At 41.8% G+C, this 24195-nt stretch overlaps 1 protein-coding gene across 1 annotated transcript in view; it reads right to left on the bottom strand.

The window, feature by feature from the left end:
• Nucleotides 1-32: 32 nt before the first annotated feature.
• The window catches only part of LOC117528782 (multidrug resistance-associated protein 1-like), a 231537-nt gene continuing 207374 nt past the window's right edge, over nt 33-24195 (bottom strand). The window contains exons 19-21 of the mRNA XM_034191407.1: nt 3969-4021; nt 642-1770; nt 33-269 (exon numbers count right to left, since the gene is read on the bottom strand). Of these exons, the coding sequence (XP_034047298.1) occupies nt 33-269; nt 642-1770; nt 3969-4021 (1419 nt within the window). The remainder of the gene's footprint in view (nt 270-641; nt 1771-3968; nt 4022-24195) is intronic.

Here is a 24195-nt window from a genome sequence, read left to right on the forward strand (position 1 = left end):
AGTCCCGGATGTAGTCGTTCATAGCGACACGTTCAGGACCAGTCAGAGAAAACAGTTTTCCCCGCGGGGGGACTCGTGCCCGGCAATAACTCAATGGCACAGTCGTATGCACGATGCGGTGGCAGCGACTTTGCCTTGACCTTGCTGAATACGTCGGCAATATTGTGGTACTCCGCGGGCACACCCGCCAACTCAGGATTAGGGACCTTGCCGTCCCTGATGGTCATAGCAAAACAGCGCCCGGTACATGTGGAACCCCAGGAAGTGATCTGCCCGTCGGACCAGTTTACGTATGGACAATGTTTACGTAACCAGGGATGCCCCAAAATGGCGGAGTGCGTCATTTCATCGAAGACATGAAAACTGATTGTTTCGGAATGAGTACCGGCTATGATTAATTGAACGGTCTCCGCGCGGTGGGTGATGTGACCCAATACGTGACCGTCCACGGCATGTATACCCAATGGTCATGAAAGACGGTGAAGTTTGAGGTGCAAAGACCTAGCGAGGGAGGAGTGCATCAAATTAGCATCTGAACCGGAGTCCACAAAAATCGGAACAGAACATGACGTATGCTTGGATATTAACTTGGCAGTGACCATGTTACGGGGAGAGACGGAAAGAATGGAATGTTGACTCACCCGGCGTACCCGTTGTGACCGCACGGGGGCACCCCTGGCATGGCACTCCGTGACCACATGCCCCGCCTGACCACAATAGAAGCACAGGCCCTGATCTTTCCGCCGCTGCCGCTCCTCGATGGTCAATCGGGTTCGTCCCAGCTGCATCGGTTCATCAGCGGCAGCCGGGAGCGAGCTGGAGGAGGACGCCGAGGGCCCGACGTGGAGAGCGGACTCAGCGTGCTGGGACGAGGCTCGCACGTCCCGCCGGGGCCGATCTGCCAGCCGGCGATCGGTGCGGATGGCTAACGCGATTAGCTCGTCGAGTCGCTCCGGGAGGTCGATGGCGATCAGCTGGTCCTGGATCTGCGGAGACAGGCCTTGAAAGAACACGTCATGGAGTGCAGCCGGGTTCCATTCGCTCTTAGCCGCGAGGATGCGGAAGTCGATGGTGTAGTCGGCAACTCTTCTGTTACCCTGCAGGAGGCACATCAGGGACCGGGCTGCCTCACGGCCCGGTGACGTATGCTGGAACACCTGGCGGAGAGCGGTCTGGAACGCCTGGAGAGTACTACACGCCGGGGACTGTCTCCTCCACTCTGCCGAGGCCCACGCCGTGGCCCGGCCGGTGAGGTGAGTAATAATGAAGACGATCTTCGCCCGGTCGGACGGAAACATGGCTGACATCAACTCAAAGTGCAGGTCACATTGTGTTAGGAACGGTATGATGTCTCCGGATTCACCAGAGAAATGTTCAGGTCGAGATAGCTGATTGCAGACATCAGGAGCAGCAGTGGGTACCGGCGGGGCCGCACTCAGTCCCATCGGTGGCTGGTTTGTGGTTGCCGAGGCAGACGGTGTCTGTGGGGACAGAGAGGTTACGAGCTGGTTGATCTGAGAGCTGATAGAGGACATGAAGGCGTCCTGTCTTGTGGCCAGATCAGCTATATTGGTGCTTAAAGCAGTGATGCGGTCTTCTTGTTGGGCCAGCTGGCGGCTGTGAAAGCGAACGGCCTGCTGGAATGGATCCGAGTCCGCTGTCTCCATTGTTGGCCTGATCGTTCTATCACGGTTGTCAGACGAGGAAGGCAGGAGACAAATGCAGGACTCACTGGAACAGTTCTGGTTCAGAGAGGCTTTTACTGAGGTGCTTAGCAAGTTTCGGTACACAAGCAGACAGTCCAAGAAGAGCAACCAAAACCGAAACATCAGGCAGAGGCGTAGACAAAAATACAGGCAGGCAGTCAAAACACCAAGAGACAGCTTAACAAAACGTGGTACTGAGCTTGAAGCACTGGCACAGGGCACAACGATCAGGCAACACCCGGTGCAACTAGTGGCGTCTAAATACTCCCGGAACAAGTGTAGAAAGACCCAGAACAGGGCGTGACCCACTCACCGAGCACCGCCCCCACCAAGCACAGTGAAGGCAGACAAGAGACATACAGACCCAAAAAACACAAACACAAACCACCCAGCCACAAAAGGGAACAAACAAAAACCCCAACATTAACATGATACATGACAAGTAAAACTATTTTTTGAAAAGACAGGTAACAGTCAAAGGTGAAAGGATGACTCAGGAGTCTCTCTGTGGGACAAGCAGTGTTTGTAGGAAACTACAGGGGAGGAGGGAGATTAATTACGCAGGTTTTGTGTCCTGCTACATATTTGGTGTCTGTCAATGGAATGTGTATCAAAAGACGTGAATCAGTTACTGACAGAAAATAATTTAAATCCAGACATTGTGAATGATGATGATGTCATTTTGTTTTTGAGTTTCACAATGAACTGAATGATTCAGAAAAAGAGTCAAAGGACACAGCAGGTGAACAGATAAACTGTCACCAGAACAATGTTCCTCAGGTTTTGGTGGAAATGGACCAAGCTGTGGAAAATCCTGTGGGTGAACAAAATCTGGAGCGTCCAAGGAGAAATCTGTGTCCTCTACAACACCTGGACTTATAACAGGGATGTAAATAATAATAATAATGTGTGTTAAAGAAACTGCAATAAAATAGAAAAGAAACAAGTGCAGTTAAAGTCCACAGGGAAGGACTGTGGAATTCTGGAAGATTCTGATATTGCAGTAACCAGAGGTACCTGCAGAGGCACTAAGCACCACTATAAAAGGCTTTGACTACGAGCAACCTGATGCAGAAGTAGGGTGAGGTGAGCAGAGAGGAGATCTGGGGCCTCGTACAAAACGTGGTGTACCTCCACGCTAACGTTCAGATGTATCAAAAGTGAAATGACCGTGGAAATGTGCGTGTGGTGTGTCACGCAAAAATCCTGGCTGACGTTTCTATAGCTATTTGCCCTATTGAGGTTTCAAATCCTGCAAAACCTCAGAGTTCGCTGCTTTGTGAGATCTCAGTAACATTGAGAAATGGATTGAGACTGTCTGATAAAAGCTGCACTATAACCTCTGCACACGGACAACTGCATTAACATTGCAACATAAAACTCTTTGTATATTGTGCCTAAAACTCTGGTGAATATATAATCTGGATTTTTAGACGTGGTTAAGGTTTTTGTTTTATGTAAACATGCGAGAAGCTCAGGCTGTTTCTCCGTTATTTCCAGTGGGGAATTGCTGTGAGCCGCGATCACTTCCTGTTCATGTTGTTCTGGGCAGTGGCGGTTTTTGATACGGGCCATGCAGGCCATTGCCTTGGGCGGCATTTATGGAGGGGCGGCACCGTGGGGTTGAGCACTTGAAAAAAAAAATCATCTCCGCCACAAAATGGTTTTCTTGTCACTGTGTGTAGAATTGGCAAATTGGCGCCCCCTGTAGGCAGCTGCAGGCACCCCTGCTTGCTGAAGCAGTGAGATTGTGGAAGAAAGAGGAGGGACAGGTCACCTCTGGGAGGGACAAGTGAGGGGGGGTGGTGGTTCATGGGCTAAAATCAGGTACACCTTGACTTTTTTCAAGATGGCGCTGGTGCAAGTGTGCACATGGGAAACCCACTTTTGTCACTCTTGTGATTATTTTCATGCTGCTTTTGGCACGTTTTGAGGTAGCGCGGGGAAATCCCTTTGTTTCCAGCTCAGGACGTCCCATTGTTTATAGCTGGGATCAGCTGCTTGGACTAAGAGACTCAATGTACAGTGGGCCGGGTCCCCGCTATGGTGAGCACCTGGACATACCTGCAGACATACGGAAGAAACGGAGAGGCTGCAGAGGTGGACGGACAAAGCAGAGAAGGACTTATATTCTGTCTGTAGTCATGGGGAATTTAAGGTCTCTCCGCAACAAAACCGAGGAGCTGGCAGCGCTAACCCGTTTCCAGAGGCTGTATAAGGGCTGCAGTCTCATGTGCTTCATGGAGACGTGGTTGGATGTACCGGTCTCGGTCATTAACATGGACGGCTTCACACTCATCCACGAGGGCAGGATGCTGGTGGAGAGCGGAAAAAAGAGAGGAGGGGGCTCGCCATTTATGTGAATGGGAGATGGTGCAGCGCAGCTCATATTCACGTCAAAGACCAGATCTGCTCCTCGGACGTGGAGCTACTCACGGTGAGCATGAGGCCGTACTATCTCCCACGGGAGTTTGGAAGTGTGATTACGCTCTGCACGTATATTCCTCCCTCTGCAGATGCCACTGCTACTGCCTGTGAGCGGATTCACAGCACATTCACGCGAATGTAGACGCAACACCGCCACGCCCACCACCTCATTACCAGAGACTTTAACCACGCCTCCCTCTCAGCCACCCTCCCCATGTTCACCCAGTATGTCACGTGTAAAACCAGGGACAACAGAAAACTGGGCCTCTTTTACACCAATGTGGAGGGTGCTTACACCTCCGTCCCCCTCCCCCCCACTGGGACGCTCGGATCACAATCTCATCTACCTGCTCCCCCAATACACACCCAGGGTGAGAAGAGAACCAATACACAAAAGGTCAGTGAAACTCTGGACTGAAGAGGCCACTGAGAGGCTGAGGCTGTTTCAGAATGACAGACTGGAGCATGTTTCAAAACTCTTATGGTGAAGACATCAACGGCCTGACCCAGTGTGTCACTGACTACTTCTGTGAACTTCTGTGTGGAGAGCACTGTGCCCACCCGGAGGGTATGGTGCTTTCCCAACAACCTCCTCTGGGTGACCCCCGAGCTGAAGGTCCTGATGAACCAGAAGAAGAGGGCTTTCAACTCAGGAGACAGAGAGGAGCAGCATAGAGTCCAACAGGAACTCCAGTGGAAGATCCAGGCAGCCAAGAAGGAGTATGGAAGGAAGATGGAGGAACAGCTGGCCTGGAACAATGTCAGAGATGTGTGGAGATGCCTCAAGACCGCCTCCGGATTTGGAAAGGGTGCCAGCAGGACTGCAGATGGAGATTCTCGGTTCGCAGAGGAGCCAAACAGCTACTTTAACCGTTTTGGCTTATCCACGCCTGCCCCCTGCCTGCTCCCAGCCCTCCAGTCCCTCTGACCCCCACCTTCTACCCCCCAGTCACCTCCACTTCGGTCAAACCACATCTAAGTTGGGTTTTTACACAAGAAAAAAATAAAATGCCGTAAACTGCACATTTGTGTCTTTTTTCATGAACATATCTTATTAAATATAACATACTTTCGTCAGGCTCAGCCACATGGGGTGTGCAGCCAATACATTCTGAGTGCTGGTCCCAAGCCCGGATAAATGAGAAGGGTTGCGTCAGGAAGGGCATCCGGCGTAAAACAAGCCAACCAACTATGCAGACTAAGAATCGAATTTCCATACTGGATCGGTCGCGGCCTGGGTTAATAACGTCCGCCACTGGTGCTGTTGCCCAACAGGGTGCTGGTGGAAATTGGGCTACTGCTGAGCGAAGACGATGAAGAAAGAGGAGGAGAACGTTTCCACAAACAGCGGGAGAAGAAGAAAACTAGAAGGTGGGGACTTTGAATGTTGGTAATATTACTGGTAAAAGGAGAGAGCTGGCTGATATGATGGAGAGGAGAAAGGCAGACATATTGTGTGTGCAAGAGACCAAGTGGAAGGGAAGTAAGAGCAGGAGCATCGGCGGTAGGTACAAGTTGTTGTACCATGGTGAGGACAGGAAGAGAAATGATGTTGGGGTCATTTTAAAGGAAGAGTATGTTAAAAGTGTGTTGGAGGTTAAACAAGTGTCTGACAGGGTGATGAGCGTGAAGTTGGAAATTGAAGGGGTGATGATGAATATCATCAGTGCATATGCCCCACAGGTGGGTTGTGAGATGAAGGAGAAAGAAGATTTCTGGAGTGTGTTAGATGAGGTGGTGGAGAGTGTGCCCAAGCATGAAAGAGTGGTGATAGTAGCGGACTTCAATGGGCATGTTGGTGAAGGGAACAGAGGTGATGAGGAAGTAATGGGTAGATATGGTATCAAGGATAGGAATGGGGAAGGACAGATGGTAGTTGATTTTGCAAAAAGGATGGAAATGGCTGTGGTGAATACCTACTTTAAGAAAAGGGAGGAGCACAGGGTAACATATAAGAGTGGAGGAAGATGCACACAGGTGGACTACATTCTTTATAGGAGATGCAAGCTAAAATAAATCAGAGACTGTAAGGTGGTGGCAGGAGAGAGTGTTGTTAGACAGCATAGGATGGTTGTTTGTAGGATGACTTTAGAGGTAAAGAAGAAGAAGAGAGTGAGAGCTCAAGAAAGGATCAGATGGTGGAAGCTGAAGGAGGAAGACTTGGAGGGGAAGCAATTTTGGACAACTGGAAAAGTACTGCAGATGTGGTGAGGGAGACAGCTAGGACAGTACTGGGTATGACATCTGGACAGTGGAAGGAAGACAAGGAGACTTGGTGGTGGACTGAAGAGGTCCAGGAAAGCATAAGGAGAAAGAGGTTGGCAAAAAAGTTTTGGGATAGTCGGAGAGATGAAGAAAGTAGACACGAGTACAAGGAGATGCAGCGTAAGGCGAAAAGAGAAGTGGCAAAAGCGAAGGAAAAGGCATATTGCAAGCTGTACAAGAAGTTGAATAGTAAGGAAGGAGAAAAGGACTTGTACCGATTGGCCAGACAAAGGGACAGAGCTGGAAAGGATGTGCAGCAGGTTAGAATGGTAAAAGATGCACATGGTAATGTGCTGACAAGTGAGGAGTGTGTGCTGAGAAGGTGGAGGGAATATTTTGAAGAGCTGATGAATACAGAAAATGAGCGAAAGAAAAGGCTGGATGATGTGGTGAGAGCAAATCAGGAAGTACAAGAGATTAGTAAAGAAGAAGTGAGGGCTGCTATGAAAAGGATGAAGAGTGGAAAGGCAGTTGGTCCAGATGACATTCCAGTGGAGGCATGGAAATGTCTAGGAGAGACGGCAGTAGAGTTTCTAACCAGATTGTTTAATAAAATCTTAGAAAGTGAGAGGATGCCTGACGAGTGGAGACGAAGTGTGCTGGTTCCTATTTTCAAAAACAAGGGTGATGTACAGAGCTGCAGTAACTACAGAGGCATAAAGTTGATCAGCCACAGCATGAAGTTATGGGAAAGAGTAGTAGAAGCTAGGCTTAGAAAACAGGTGAAGATCTGTGAGCAGCAATATGGTTTCATGCCGAGAAAGAGCACTACAGATGCAATGTTTGCTCTGAGAATACTGTTGGAGAAGTACAGAGAAGGACAGAAAGAGTTACATTGTGTGTTTGTGGACTTAGAAAAAGCTTATGATAGGGTGCCAAGAGAAGAGCTGTGGTATTGTATGAGGAAGTCTGGAATGGCAGAGAAGTATGTTAGGGTAGTGTAGGACATGTACAAGAATAGTGTGACAGCGGTGAGATGCACAGTCGGAATGACAGACTCATTGAAGGTGGAGGTGGGATTACACCAAGGGTCAGCTCTGAGTCTTTTTATGTTTGCAGTGGTGATGGACAGGTTGAAGGATTAGATCAGACAGGAGTCCCCATGGACTATGATGTTTGCAGATGACATTGTGATCTGTAGAGAGAGTAGAGAGCAAATTGAGTCTAGTCTGGAGAGGTGGAGATATGCTTTGGAGAGAAGGGGAATGAAAGTCAGTAGAAGCAACACTGAGTACATGTGTGTGAATGGGAGGGAGCCCAGTGGAATAGTGCAGTTACAAGGAGTAGAAGTGGCAAAAGTAGATGAGTTTAAATATTTGGGGTAAACTGTTAAAAGTAATGGAGAGTGTGGTCGAGAGGTGAAGAAGAGAGTGCAGGCAGGGTGGAGTGGATGGAGAAAGGTGGCAGGAGTGATTTGTGACTGAAGAATATCAGCAAGAGTGAAGGGGAAAGTTTACAAGACAGTAGTGAGAACAGCTATGTTGTACGGCTTAGAGACGGTGGCACTAACAAAAAGACAGGAGGCAGAGCTGAAGATGTTAAGATTCTCTTTGGGAGTGACAAGAATGGACAAGATTAGCAATGAACATATCAGAGGGACAGCTCAGGTGGGATGGTTTGGAGACAAAGTCAGAGAGGCGAGATTGAGATGGTTTGGACATGTGCAGAGGAGGGACCCAGGGTATATAGGGAGAAGGATGCTGAGGATGGAGCCACCAGGCAGGAGGAGAAGAGGGAGACCAAAGAGGAGGTTTATGAATGTGCTGAGGGAGGACATGCAGGTGGTTGGTGTGACAGAGGAAGATACAGAGGACAGGGTGAGATGGAAACGATTGATCTGCTGTGGCGACCCCTAACGGGAACAGCCAAAAGACAAAGAAGAAGAAGACACTTTCGCCAGGCCTTTAGAATACTTTTGTGGACTCTTGCTGTAATATGTTGTCAGTGGTTGAGATAGTTGCTGTAGGCATCTACACCTGATGGAAATCTCTTTGTAGTGTGTCGGTGATGTATGTATGTGCAAAATAAAACAAAACACTACTCCAGGTACGTTTTTGACGAGAATATAACATAACTTTGTTACAAGGTCAAACGTTGATGTTGTGTGATAAAGGCCTTTTAATAACTCACTTAAAGAAATAATGGCGAAACTCACATGTAAGTAAAAAAACAAAACAAAAAAGATTAATCGAAAAAATAAACAACCGATGAACTGATTAGTAAAATAATGGTTAGTTGCAGCCCTAGTGTTTAGGCTGAAATAAAATATGTCTTTCCTAAAAAATCAAAGTCCGGATTTCAAAAAAGAGAAAAAAAGGACAGGGAAAGAAAACTAAATGAGGGAAAGCAGCTGCTAACCAAATTCTTTGAAAAGAGAGCGGCGCTTGAAAGCTAGGTATATTGAGTTGGGGGGTGTGGGGGACCAAATTGCACCATTTTCTAGAAAAACTGGTGCAATTTGGTGCATTCCCGTCTGTTAAAATGCACAGGAATGCACCAAATTGCACCATTATTCTAGAAAATGGTGCAATTTGGTCCCCCAGACCTCCCAACTCAATATTGCTCCCCCAGCTTTATCTAAGGTATACATGATTTAGACCTGGTATGACTACGCATTCGAAATTTGGTGTTTGCGTTAATAAAAAAGAACATAACAGTGGGGGGTCTTCAATATGGCTAGTACCTAGGGCCCAGAATTTGGTGCTACGCCCCTGGATGTTGGGACTAAATAATTTTGTATAATCTTGTACCAATCCAAATTAAATCCATCTGCCCCAGGGGCTTTTCCATTTTTTAAACTTCTAATCCTTGTTTTGGACATTTGTAATTTTAGGTAGATTTAATGTGGAAAAAAAAGAGTAAATTTCAGTCGGACTTCTTGAGGTTGACAATATAATTTCAGATAGTATTCAAAACAATATTTTATTTTTTCTAAGTCAGTCTTGATTTTATTTGTTACAGGATGTTTAATTTTATGAATTGCTCTCTCTGCCTGTTGTTTCCTTAACTGAGTAAACAAAAATTTATGAGCGTTTTTACCAGTATTGTAAATTGCTGTTTGTATAAAGGAGTTTTTTGAAATATCCTGCATGCACATTTCATTTACCTCCTTCTCCATGTCAAGTATCCTTAATCTAACTGAATCCTGTAGACAAGTAGAATTGTTCTTTCTGTAATTCCTTATTAAGTTTATTTTCAAGATATAATAATATGTTTTTATGCTTGTTTAAGGTCAAAGAAATCGCAATTATTTCCCCCGGAGCACAGCTTTTAAAGTGTCCAATAAGTTAACAGGCAAAACCTCGTCATTATCATTGTGGTCCAGATAGGATTCAGTTTTGAATTTCAATTTGTCCTTGATTTCTTTATCATTTAAAATGTTTGCATTTATCTGCCAGAGAGTAGATTTGGTTTTACAATTAGGGTGAAGTAACAGATTTACAGGATTCTAATCTGAGAGTGAGCAGGTACCAAAGTTGCAACTTACCAGTGGAAATACAGTAGTGTTCAGAATAATAGTAGTGTTATGTGACTAAAAAGATTAATCCAGATTTTGAGTATATTTCTTATTGTTACATGGGAAACAAGTTACCAGCAGATTCAGTAGATTCTCACAAATCCAACAAGACCAAGTATTCATTCACACTCTTAAGGCTATGAAATTGGGCTATTAGTAAAAAAAAAGTAGAAAAGGGGGTGTTCACAATAATAGTAGTGTGGCATTCAGTCAGTGAGTTTGTCAGTTTTGTGGAACAAACAGGTGTGAATCAGGTGTCCCCTATTTAAGGATGAAGCCAGCACCTGTAGAACATGCTTTTCTCTTTGAAAGCCTGAGGAAAATGGGACGTTCAAGACATTGTTCAGAAGAACAACGTAGTTTGATTAAAAAGTTGATTGGAGAGGGGAAAACTTATACGCAGGTGCAAAAAATTATAGGCTGTTCATCTACAATGATCTCCAATGCTTTAAAATGGACAAAAAATACCAAAGACGCGTGAAAGAAAATGGAAAACAACCTTCAAAATGGATAGAAGAATAACCAGAATGGCAAAGGCTCACCCATTGATCAGCTCCAGGATGATCTAAGACAGTCTGGAGTTACATGTAAGTGCTGTGACAGTTAGAAGACACCTGTGTGAAGCTAATTTATTTGCAAGAATCCCCCACAAAGTCCCTCTTAAATAAAAGACATGTGCAGAAGAGGTTTCAATTTGCCATCAGAACACATCAACTGGCCTAAAGAGAAATGGAGGAATATTTTGTGGACTGATGAGAGTAAAATTGTTCTTTTTGGGTCCAAGGGCCGCAGACAGTTTGTGAGACGACCCCCAAACTCTGAATTCAAGCCACAGTTCACAGTGAAGACAGTGAAGCATGGTGGTGCAAGCATCATGATATGGGCATGTTTCTCCTACTATGGTGTTGGGCCTATATATCGCATACCAGGTATCATGGATCAGTTGTTCAGGTCATGTTGCCTTATGCTGAAGAGGACATGCCCTTGAAATGGGTGTTTCAACAAGACAATGACCCCAAGCACACTAGTAAACCAGCAAAATCTTGGTTCCAAACCAACAAAATTAATGCCTCGCAGATGTGAAGAAATCATGAAAAACTGTGGTTATACAACTAAATACTAGTTTAGTCATTCACAGGATTGCTACAAAAGCAGTTTGAACATAATAGTTTTGAGTTTGTAGCATCAACAGCAGATGCTACTATTATTGTGAACACCCCCTTTTCTACTTGTTTTTACTAATAGCCCAATTTCATAGCCTTAAGAGTGTGCATATCATGAATGCTTGGTCTTGTTGGATTTGTGAGAATCTATTGAATCTACTGGTACCTTGTTTCCCATGTAATAATAAGAAATATACTCAAAACCTGGATTCATCTTTTTAGTCACATAGCACTACTATTATTCTGAACACTACTGTATGTCACTCTTAAACATCAAGAGTAAACAGTATTCACAGTCTGTCGGGGATTTTTAATTTTCCCATCCATGTATCTACAATTCCTATTTCTCTCATGTAATGATTGATTTTTTTTTTTTTTTTTTGGTGTCAGGTATACCATTAGAACTATCAATTTTTGGATTTAGGCAAATAATCAAAATCGCCCCCACATATTAAAATACCTTGGCTCTTTGCTGTCGTGATTTCAAGTATATGTTTGTCGGATATGACCAGTCAGTGCCTGGTGGGGTGTTAACATTAAAGCGACTCACTAAAGTCCCATCAATTTTACCTGTTATCATAATGTATTGCCTCTTTATCTTTGAATTCACATATGTATTCAAAGTTTACCGCACTGTACAACAAAATTACCACTCCTCTACGTCTTCCTGAGCTATGTGAGGAGAAGTAGACTTTTGTGTGACCCATTCTCTTTAATTTGGTGTGCTCATGATCGCTAAGGTGGGCTTCTACCTGGACCTTGTCTCTTTTCAACTGTGACCACATTTTTGCTCTTTTGATGGGATTGAGCATGCCATCTATGTTAAGAGATACAAGTTTTAAAGGTCTAATAAACATCTTATTAAACTGGGGGTTAAGAGCACAAAAAACATGATACTCTTCGATTTTCTGCACAGAACAGCAGAGTAAAACAACCAACAAAACACACACACAAATAATAACTCAAGTAACAACGAGAACTACAATAATAAATAGTGACTTCATATGTAGGGGTGTCTTCATTAGACCCTGATATGCCCCAGAGGGGGGCACTAAGGACTGAAAGCACAGTATTGTAGGAGCTTTTATCTGAACCCGTATATTTATAATTGGCAATCCACTCAACCCGCTATTAAAACTATTACTAGACACTCACACTAGATCCACTTTCAATCTGCTGTTGTCCTGGAGTGGTTCTCTGGAATGTAACTCGTGTCTCGTGTGGGGTCTCAAACAGCCATGGTCCTACGTCAGTCCACTCGGGTCCAGGACAGTCGTTTTAGCCTCTTTTTCAGTGACGTTGGTGCTGGTGCCAGCATCGTCTTGAACATGTAGCCTCTCTTAAGAAGGTCTCCGGCTGCCTCTGTGGTTGAAACATATATTTTGGTGCCATCACTGTGCATCACGTGTAGCCTTGCAGGGAATAAAGTTTGGAACTTAACCTGATTTTCTTTCAAAACCCTATAAATCACATATTCTCTCTGTTTAATGATGGTGGATAGTGGATGGTCATGATCAAGGTTTATGAGGCTGTCTACCCAGCTGAATCCTTTTGCTTGCCAGGCTTTGTGTAGCAGCATCTCTTTCGTTTTAAAACTCAAAAACTTGATGGCGAGATGGTGCGCTAGCTGGTGGTTGAGGGCCTAGTGAGCAGTGTGCCCTTTCGATTTCTTGCATATCTTCAGACAGTTGGAGGCCTTCACGAAGAAGTTTATCAACAAAAGACAACAAATTAACGTCCTTTTCTGCCTCTTCTGGTACTCCATAAAGTCTAAGGTTGTCTCATCCGATGTGACAATTTCCACAAACATCACATTTAACCTCACATATAGCTGTAGCATCTCTGAGGCCACATCTTCCGTAACTTGAATTCCCTCTTCGGCCATTTCAATTCAGTTTTCGGCTTCATCCAGTCTTTTCGCGGCACTCTATATGCCACCTCTCAGCTTTTCAAACTGCTGTCTGTTCTCCTGGCGAAATTGCTTCAATTCATGCAGAATCTCCGCTGCCATCTTTTGCTAAATGCTAAATTAAGCCGATGGAGCCTACATTGTTTCAGCCTCTCATACACACACTCTCACTAGGTTTTTTACCACTTCATGTGTATTCCGCATGACAGGGTCCTATCTCTGCATGTCTATACATCATTCACAGCACACACTTGGGATAATTTATTTTCTTTGTTCATGTTAAGTGACGCGACGGCGTGGGGAATTCCAGCTCCAGGGCCTACTTGCATGGATTTGCATATTTAAATAGGGACGTGGAAAGGGAGGAGCTTGGTGCGTGTGCACTCAATCCCACATTGATTGGGATGTACAGTAGTGTTCAGAATAATAGTAGTGCTATGTGACTATAAAGATTAATCCAGGTTTTGAGTATATTTCTTATTGTTTCATGGGAAACAAGGTAACAGTAGATTCAGTAGATTCTCACAAATCCAACAAGACCATCATGAAAAACTGTGGTTATGCAACTAAATACTAGTTTAATGATTCACAGGATTGCTAAAAAAGCAGTTTGAACATATTAGTTTTGAGTTTGTAGCGTCAACAGCAGATGCTACTATTATTGTGAACACCCCCTTTTCTACTTTTTTTTTACTAATAGCCAAATTTCATAGCCTTAAGAGTGTGCATATCATGAATGCTTGGTCTGAACATTAAATATCTTGTCTTTGTGGTGTATTCAATTGAATATAGGTTGAAGAGGATTTACAAATCATTGTATTCTGTTTTTATTTACATTTTACACAAGTCCCAACTTCATTGGAATTGGGGTTGTAATATACTGCCCCTTACAAAGAACAAAACTGTTATATTCCTTCAGTTTGAATGTATTGAAAGTCACGCTGAAAACCAGGCTGGGGTCCCCAGAGACACAATCCACACATGGACTCCATCTTCTGAAAGATCTCGAACATGGCCAACAAAATGCTTTTGTACAAAACAATGTAGGTAGTACAGTGGGTGGGTTTTAGTCTCACAAACCTAACCTTACTGCCTCCCCACAGACAGGGGGAGACCTCCCTTTATCTGAAACCTGTGCATGCGTAATGGAAGTGAGACCTAACTTTTATGTTGAGACCTTGAACCAGTTAGAGCCAGGTTTCAGACACTTATAAATATATAACAAAAGCAAATACTTGATAACTAACATAAAATAAGGAATTAGCACAGATATTATCTAACATAAGCAAGAGTGAATCAATTACACTGATTTTCACAATAAAACTCTGTTGTGACACTGGCTTTTGCATCAAAATGCTTTTAATTATGAAATGCCCTGAGCAACATGAGTTATCTGAGATTTAACTCTGTTACACGTAGGGTCAGGGACAGAGACTTATTTCTGCAGATGCCGAATGTGGGACATGTTTACCTGACTGCTGGGTTCAAGTGTCACACCCACAGTTTTTTTTTTATATATATATATATATATATATATATATATATATATATATATATATATATACTTTATTCACGACAAAAGAAAATGTTTCAGCTCATCCTGGCATCAAAGTCATCACCATGAAGTTGCTGACATTCGCTATGACACGAGAGGGAGGCTGGGTCAACGTAATGTGTATTGAGCAGATGGGCAGCAGACACGCATCAGACGGGCGAGTCCGACTCCGGCTGCTACAACATCCATTTCTTTCTGAAAGAATTGCATTTTTTCCCTGCTAGTTGAACTAATTTTCATAAAAGCTGCAGAATTTTTTTCTTCAGGTACCTCCACTGACTTGGTGGCAGTTGTCCAGTCCAAATGTTGTGGCATTGCTCAATATCCCGGTGAGATGAACTGATGTCTCGATGTCTATTTGTGCACAGAACAAATGATGCTCGGCACAGTTTTCACACAAATTCATTTTATTCACAAACTCATATTCACACAATCAAAAATAAATATGTAACAGGACAAAAGGTGAGCAACTTTATTTGCTCCAGTTTTTATTTCCAGTCACCCTCGAGAACATCACCTCACACCCACCACACACTTTATATCTATACTTGTAATTTCATTGATAAAATATTTTCATTCTACAGAGCTGCTTTGATTTCTGAACACTCTTAAATCCAAAAGTGCACCTGCAGCTACACTTTTGGATGAAGCCCCGCTGACGCGTCAAGGCTTCACCATCAATTGCTTCACCAGGAGGTTCATTCCTCAAAGTCTCATTCAAGAGCTCAGGGACTACAGACATCTGGTGGTTAGTAGATTTAGAGTGCAGTAAATTTGAGTGGACATGCTGCCGTCAGCAGTGTGAGAATCAATACAAACAGACTGAAAGTAGATTAAATATTTGAATAAAATATGTTTCTGAGGGAGTGGTAAGTGACAGTGTTGGTGTCAGGTGAGCGGGAGGGGACTGATTAGATTTTAAGTTGTTTTTTACAGTGTTGGTACCAGTGGTGGGCACAGTTCCGCTAATCTGCTAACCAATAATTAGCGAAGCTAACGTTTTGTTAGCTGATTAGCTTTTCAGATAACTTTGAAAACCATCAGTGGACCAATTAACTTCCGCTAAATTTAGTTCTGATAACTTTTAATAAATTAATTTAAATTAATTTAATATATTTTGCGGGCATAGTGAACAAAGCTTAAAGGGCCTTTCACACCGGATGGTTTGGAAGCATCAGAGGAATCACAAATCCATCTAAAAAGCATTTTCAATGAGACATGTTGCTTTTTAGAGGCATCAGAAGCATCGCATCAAAAGCCGAGCTCAACTGACACGTCTGATGGGAGCGCGCATTGCCGCTTATTAGGGTTGCCAACTCTCTGAAAAATAAATAAGGGACACCTCACTGGCAGGGCTGACCGGCCCATGGAAATATAGACTGGAATGGACATGCGCGCATCTATCTATTAGCGTCACTCAGGACAGGAAGGCGCCATTACTAAGGGTAGAAATGTGCAGCTCATCAATAATAAACTGACTGCTTTTTTTGCACTAGCGTCACCATTTCTTAATGGATTTTAATAAATGTAGGCTTGTTTCAAAGCCCTTTGAAAGCTCTTTCCAATGCACCTATGCATGTGTGGGTGAAAAAAAAAATGTTTATGTAAAATGCAGAAATCTGGGGAAATTACAACAAACTGTGCTGCTTTTCTCACTTTGTCGCTATTTGTTAACAGATTTTAATAAAAGTAGGCTTGTTTTAAAGCCCTTTAATTGCTCTTTCTAATGAACCCATACATGTCTAGGTAGAAAAAAATGTTTTATGTAAAGTGTGGAAATTTGTGGAAAATATTCCATTCTGTTCATTTACTGTGATTTTTTTTTTCCTGTCATCATAATTCTCGATGGATTTTTATAAATGACGCTTGTAAGTTGTATTCATGCTAATTAAAAGGTCTAACGAACCCATACATGTCTGGATAAAAAAATCCTTATGTATTAAAATATAAATCTGAAGTATGCCTTGACATTGTGCTCATTTACCTTGCTGCTTTTTCCACTGTAATATTACTGCTAGACTTTTAATGACAACAACATATATATGATTTTTACTAACATTTTATTATAAGTAGATATAAAGCCATTCAGAATTTATGACTTTTGACCCTCAGTCAGGGTAAAAAGTACCTCCTCCATCCCCTCCAACCACACTGTTCAAATTTAAATGCCTCCTGTGACCAACATGTACATACCATATTAAACAACAGCGGCAAGTATATATACATAAATATATTTAAACATTTTTGTTTCCGCATGTGAACGCAGCTTAATGAAAAGAACCTATGGCGTTGAGTTATAGTCTCAGTATATTGACATTAAATTGCAGCATAACGACTTTAAAATAGACATTTGTTTTACATAATTACATTAAGGCTCTTGTACAGTTCATTTTAGTATTGGAGAATTTATTTTTGTGGTTCGTGCAGTTGATGGTGAAGCACTGGCTGCCTTTTTTCTCCTCATATCGCTTCTGTTTTACAGGATCAAGGTCTCTCTCCACCCTCAGTAATGGCCGCCGTGGGGCACGCCGCTAGTCACGTGACGTCCATTCCAGTCTCTATTTCCATGGACCGGCCAACTGACCTTTGCCTTCACCCTTCCCAGCGTGTGTGAAACGATTTTTAACCATTTGACTATTGACTTGACCCTGAATTTAAGTAGATGCACACATGCATTTGTTATGATATGAACATGCGGAAAACAAATTATTATTTAGCAATTTATTTTTAGTGCAAAATAAATTTGCACTCACAATTTCAATATGACCATCCTGTCCTGCTTCAAAGTATAAAAAAAAAATTCTTTAAAAATAAATCTCTGTCGTGTTATTGCTTAACTTAAAAGTGTATAAATTAACAAAAAAAAAAAATCATCCAAAACAATGTAACAGTGAAAGTCTGAAAAAGTAAACAATACTTACAATACTTATAAATGTTGTTGCGCACCTTTTCCACCCAGCCATTTTCCTTTTCCTATTTACCCATGTATTTTTGCTTTCTTTTTTGTTTTGTTTTTTTCGAGGAGGAGTAACAACGTTACAGACATTGCTGTTCGTAGGCATATCTGCAGTGCCAGTATCAGCCATGCTGCTAAGGTCGTCCGACGACCGTCGTCGGCTCATGATTCTCGTCCGGGATCTTCTGGCGAGCAGATGTCCCTCAACCAATGAGATAAGAGTGATTCTGTATGTCAACTCGTGTCTGTCAGCTCATTGGTGAAGAGCAGGAGAGAGGCTGGGATCAAATTTACCGTAGGTTTCCATATAAAGCGCAAGTCAATTCCATTGACATTTTACAGACTTTTTTGATTCTCACAGAAATACGGGACAAACTGCGTCCCGTTTCAGGTCAATACGGAACGCACACTTTTATTTCCAAATAAGGGACGATTCCGTTTTTCAAGGGACCGTTGACAACCCTACCGCTTATCGACAGGCTGACGTGGTCAAAGTTCAACCCAATCCAATTTTCGCCCCTCTAAACTGTGACGTAGCTTTGCACTGTTCAATAGGAATGACGCGTTGGGCCAAAATGATCTCTACAAAACAGATCAGTTGTAGAAACCATTCATCTGTAAAAAACAGATCAGTGTAGAAACCACTGATCTGTAAAAAAAACAGATCAGTGTAGAAACCACTGATCTCTACAAAACAGATCAGTGTAGAAACTACAGATCTACAAAAAAAAAAAACAACAAAAAAAACAAATCAGTGATAGAAACCACTGATATGTTTTTACAGATCAGTGGTTTCTACACTGATCTGTTTTTTACAGATCAGTGGTTTCTACACTGATCTATACAAAACAGATCAGTGTAGAAACCACTCATCTGTTTTTTACAGATCAGTGGTTTCTACACTGATGTGTTTTTTACAGATCAGTGGTTTCCGCACTGATCTGTTTTGTATAGTTCAGTGGTTTCCGCACAGATCTGTTTTTTACAGATCAGTGGTTTCTGCACTGATCAGTTTTTTACAGATCAGTGGTTTCTACACTGATCTGTTTTTTACAGATGAATGGTTTCTACACTGATCTGTTTAGTGTAGAAACCACTGATCTGTTTTGTACAGATCAGTGGTTTCCGCACTGATCTGTTTTGTATAGATCAGTGGTTTCTACACTGATCTTTTTTGTATAGATCAGTGGTTTCAGCACCGATCTGTTTTTTACAGTTCAGTGGTTTCCGCACCGATCTGTTTTTTACAGTTCAGTGGTTTCCGCACAGATCTGTTTTTTACAGATCAGTGGTTTCTGCACCGATCTGTTTTTTACAGATCAGTGGTTTCTGCACTGATCTGTTTTGTATAGATCAGTGGTTTCTGCACTGATCTGTTTTTTTTTTTTACAGATCAGTGGTTTCTACACTGATCTGTTTAGTGTAGAAACCACTGATCTGTTTTGTATAGATCAGTGGTTTCTACACTGATCTGTTTTTTACAGATCAGTGGTTTCTACACTGATCTGTTTTGTATAGATCAGTGTAGAAACCACTGATCTGTTTTGTACAGATCAGTGGTTTCCGCACTGATCTGTTTTGTATAGATCAGTGGTTTCTACACTGATCTTTTTTGTATAGATCAGTGGTTTCCGCACCGATCTGTTTTTTACAGTTCAGTGGTTTCCGCACCGATCTGTTTTTTACAGTTCAGTGGTTTCCGCACCGATCTGTTTTTTACAGATCAGTGGTTTCTGCACTGATGTGTTTTTTACAGATCAGTGGTTTCTGCACTGATGTGTTTTGTATAGATCAGTGGTTTCTGCACTGATCTGTTTTTTTTTTTACAGATCAGTGGTTTCTACACTGATCTGTTTAGTGTAGAAACCACTGATCCGTTTTGTATAGATCAGTGGTTTCTACACTGATCTGTTTTTTACAGATCAGTGGTTTCTACACTGATCTGTTTTTTTTTACAGATCAGTGGTTTCTACACTGATCTGTTTTGTATAGATCAGTGGTTTCTACACTGATCTGTTTTGTATAGATCAGTGTAGAAACCACTGATCTGTTTTGTACAGATCAGTGGTTTCTACACTGATCTTTCTGCATTGATCTGTTTTTTACAGATCAGTGGTTTCTACACTGATCTGTTTTTTTTTTTTTACAGATGAATGGTTTCTACACTGATCTGTTTTTTTTTTTTACAGATGAATGGTTTCTACACTGATCTGTTTAGTGTAGAAACCACTGATCTGTTTTGTACAGATCAGTGGTTTCCGCACTGATCTGTTTTGTATAGATCAGTGGTTTCTGCACTGATCTGTTTTGTATAGATCAGTGGTTTCTACACTGATCTGTTTTGTACAGATCAGTGGTTTCCGCACTGATCTGTTTTTTTTTTTTTACAGATGAGTGGTTTCTACACTGATCTGTTTAGTGTAGAAACCACTGATTTGTTTTGTACAGATCAGTGGTTTCCGCACTGATCTGTTTTGTATAGATCAGTGGTTTCCACACTGATCTGTTTTGTACAGATCAGTGGTTTCCGCACTGATCTGTTTTGTATAGATCAGTGGTTTCCGCACCGATCTGTTTTTTACAGTTCAGTGGTTTCCGCACCGATCTGTTTTTTACAGTTCAGTGGTTTCCGCACCGATCTGTTTTTTACAGATCAGTGGTTTCTGCACCGATCTGTTTTTTACAGATCAGTGGTTTCTGCACTGATCTGTTTTTTTTTTACAGATCAGTGGTTTCTACACTGATCTGTTTAGTGTAGAAACCACTGATTTGTTTTGTACAGATCAGTGGTTTCCGCACTGATCTGTTTTGTATAGATCAGTGGTTTCCACACTGATCTGTTTTGTACAGATCAGTGGTTTCCGCACTGATCTGTTTTGTATAGATCAGTGGTTTCCGCACCGATCTGTTTTTTACAGTTCAGTGGTTTCCGCACCGATCTGTTTTTTACAGTTCAGTGGTTTCCGCACCGATCTGTTTTTTACAGTTCAGTGGTTTCCGCACCGATCTGTTTTTTACAGATCAGTGGTTTCCGCACCAATCTGTTTTTTACAGTTCAGTGGTTTCCGCACCAATCTGTTTTTTACAGTTCAGTGGTTTCCGCACCAATCTGTTTTTTACAGATCAGTGGTTTCTGCACTGATCTGTTTTTTACAGATCAGTGGTTTCTGCACTGATCTGTTTTGTATAGATCAGTGGTTTCTGCACTGATCTGTTTTGTATAGATCAGTGGTTTCTGCACTGATCTGGTTTTTTTTTTACAGATCAGTGGTTTCTACACTGATCTGTTTTTTTTTTACAGATCAGTGGTTTCTACACTGATCTGTTTTGTATAGATCAGTGGTTTCTACACTGATCTGTTTTGTATAGATCAGTGTAGAAACCACTGATCTGTTTTGTACAGATCAGTGGTTTCTACACTGATCTTTCTGCATTGATCTGTTTTTTACAGATCAGTGGTTTCTACACTGATCTGTTTTTTTTTTTTTACAGATGAATGGTTTCTACACTGATCTGTTTTTTTTTTTTACAGATGAATGGTTTCTACACTGATCTGTTTAGTGTAGAAACCACTGATCTGTTTTGTACAGATCAGTGGTTTCCGCACTGATCTGTTTTGTATAGATCAGTGGTTTCTGCACTGATCTGTTTTGTATAGATCAGTGGTTTCTACACTGATCTGTTTTGTACAGATCAGTGGTTTCCGCACTGATCTGTTTTTTTTTTTTTACAGATGAGTGGTTTCTACACTGATCTGTTTAGTGTAGAAACCACTGATTTGTTTTGTACAGATCAGTGGTTTCCGCACTGATCTGTTTTGTATAGATCAGTGGTTTCCGCACCGATCTGTTTTTTACAGTTCGGTGGTTTCCGCACCGATCTGTTTTTTACAGTTCGGTGGTTTCCGCACCGATCTGTTTTTTACAGATCAGTGGTTTCTGCACTGATCTGTTTTGTATAGATCAGTGGTTTCTACACTGATCTGTTTTTTTTTACAGATCAGTGGTTTCTACACTGATCTGTTTAGTGTAGAAACCACTGATCTGTTTTGTATAAATCAGTGGTTTCTACACTGATCTGTTTTTTACAGATCAGTTGTTTCTACACTGATCTGTTTTTTTACAGATCAGTGGTTTCTACACTGATCTGTTTTGTATAGATCAGTGGTTTCTACACTGATCTGTTTTGTATAGATCAGTGTAGAAACCACTGATCTGTTTTGTACAGATCAGTGGTTTCTACACTGATCTTTCTGCATTGATCTGTTTTTTACAGATCAGTGGTTTCTACACTGATGTTTTGTTTTGTTTTTACAGATGAATGGTTTCTACACTGATCTGTTTTTTTTTTTTTTTTTACAGATGAATGGTTTCTACACTGATCTGTTTAGTGTAGAAACCACTGATCTGTTTTGTACAGATCAGTGGTTTCCGCACTGATCTGTTTTGTATAGATCAGTGGTTTCTGCACTGATCTGTTTGGTATAGATCAGTGGTTTCTACACTGATCTGTTTTGTATAGATCAGTGGTTTCCGCACTGATCTGTTTTGTATAGATCAGTGGTTTCTGCACTGATCTGTTTTGTATAGATCAGTGGTTTCTACACTGATCTGTTTTGTACAGATCAGTGGTTTCCGCACTGATCTGTTTTTTTTTTTTTTTACAGATGAGTGGTTTCTACACTGATCTGTTTAGTGTAGAAACCACTGATTTGTTTTGTACAGATCAGTGGTTTCCGCACTGATCTGTTTTGTATAGATCAGTGGTTTCCACACTGATCTGTTTTGTATAGATCAGTGGTTTCCGCACTGATCTGTTTTTATAGATCAGTGGTTTCCGCACCGATCTGTTTTTTACAGTTCAGTGGTTTCCGCACCGATCTGTTTTTTACAGTTCAGTGGTTTCCGCACCGATCTGTTTTTTACAGATCAGTGGTTTTCTGCACCGATCTGTTTTTTACAGATCAGTGGTTTCTGCACTGATCTGTTTTTTTTTTACAGATCAGTGGTTTCTACACTGATCTGTTTAGTGTAGAAACCACTGATTTGTTTTGTACAGATCAGTGGTTTTCCGCACTGATCTGTTTTGTATAGATCAGTGGTTTCCACACTGATCTGTTTTGTACAGATCAGTGGTTTCCGCACTGATCTGTTTTGTATAGATCAGTGGTTTCCGCACCGATCTGTTTTTTACAGTTCAGTGGTTTCCGCACCGATCTGTTTTTTACAGTTCAGTGGTTTCCGCACCGATCTGTTTTTTACAGTTCAGTGGTTTCCGCACCGATCTGTTTTTACAGATCAGTGGTTTCCGCACCAATCTGTTTTTACAGTTCAGTGGTTTCCGCACCAATCTGTTTTTTACAGTTCAGTGGTTTCCGCACCAATCTGTTTTTTACAGATCAGTGGTTTCTGCACTGATCTGTTTTTTACAGATCAGTGGTTTCTGCACTGATCTGTTTTGTATAGATCAGTGGTTTCTGCACTGATCTGTTTTGTATAGATCAGTGGTTTCTGCACTGATCTGGTTTTTTTTTTTACAGATCAGTGGTTTCTACACTGATCTGTTTTTTTTTTTACAGATCAGTGGTTTCTACACTGATCTGTTTTGTATAGATCAGTGGTTTCTACACTGATCTGTTTTGTATAGATCAGTGTAGAAACCACTGATCTGTTTTGTACAGATCAGTGGTTTCTACACTGATCTTTCTGCATTGATCTGTTTTTTACAGATCAGTGGTTTCTACACTGATCTGTTTTTTTTTTTTTACAGATGAATGGTTTCTACACTGATCTGTTTTTTTTTTTTTACAGATGAATGGTTTCTACACTGATCTGTTTAGTGTAGAAACCACTGATCTGTTTTGTACAGATCAGTGGTTTCCGCACTGATCTGTTTTGTATAGATCAGTGGTTTCTGCACTGATCTGTTTTGTATAGATCAGTGGTTTCTACACTGATCTGTTTTGTACAGATCAGTGGTTTCCGCACTGATCTTGTTTTTTTTTTTTTACAGATGAGTGGTTTCTACACTGATCTGTTTAGTGTAGAAACCACTGATTTGTTTTGTACAGATCAGTGGTTTCCGCACTGATCTGTTTTGTATAGATCAGTGGTTTTCCCGCACCGATCTGTTTTTTACAGTTCGGTGGTTTCCCGCACCGATCTGTTTTTTACAGTTCGGTGGTTTCCGCACCGATCTGTTTTTTACAGATCAGTGGTTTCTGCACTGATCTGTTTTGTATAGATCAGTGGTTTCTACACTGATCTGTTTTTTTTTTACAGATCAGTGGTTTCTACACTGATCTGTTTAGTGTAGAAACCACTGATCTGTTTTGTATAAATCAGTGGTTTCTACACTGATCTGTTTTTACAGATCAGTTGTTTCTACACTGATCTGTTTTTTTTACAGATCAGTGGTTTCTACACTGATCTGTTTTGTATAGATCAGTGGTTTCTACACTGATCTGTTTTGTATAGATCAGTGTAGAAACCACTGATCTGTTTTGTACAGATCAGTGGTTTCTACACTGATCTTTCTGCATTGATCTGTTTTTTACAGATCAGTGGTTTCTACACTGATGTTTTGTTTTGTTTTTACAGATGAATGGTTTCTACACTGATCTGTTTTTTTTTTTTTTTTTACAGATGAATGGTTTCTACACTGATCTGTTTAGTGTAGAAACCACTGATCTGTTTTG

This window comes from Thalassophryne amazonica, chromosome 16 (genome assembly GCF_902500255.1).
Source record: "Thalassophryne amazonica chromosome 16, fThaAma1.1, whole genome shotgun sequence".
NCBI classification, from domain to species: domain Eukaryota; kingdom Metazoa; phylum Chordata; class Actinopteri; order Batrachoidiformes; family Batrachoididae; genus Thalassophryne; species Thalassophryne amazonica.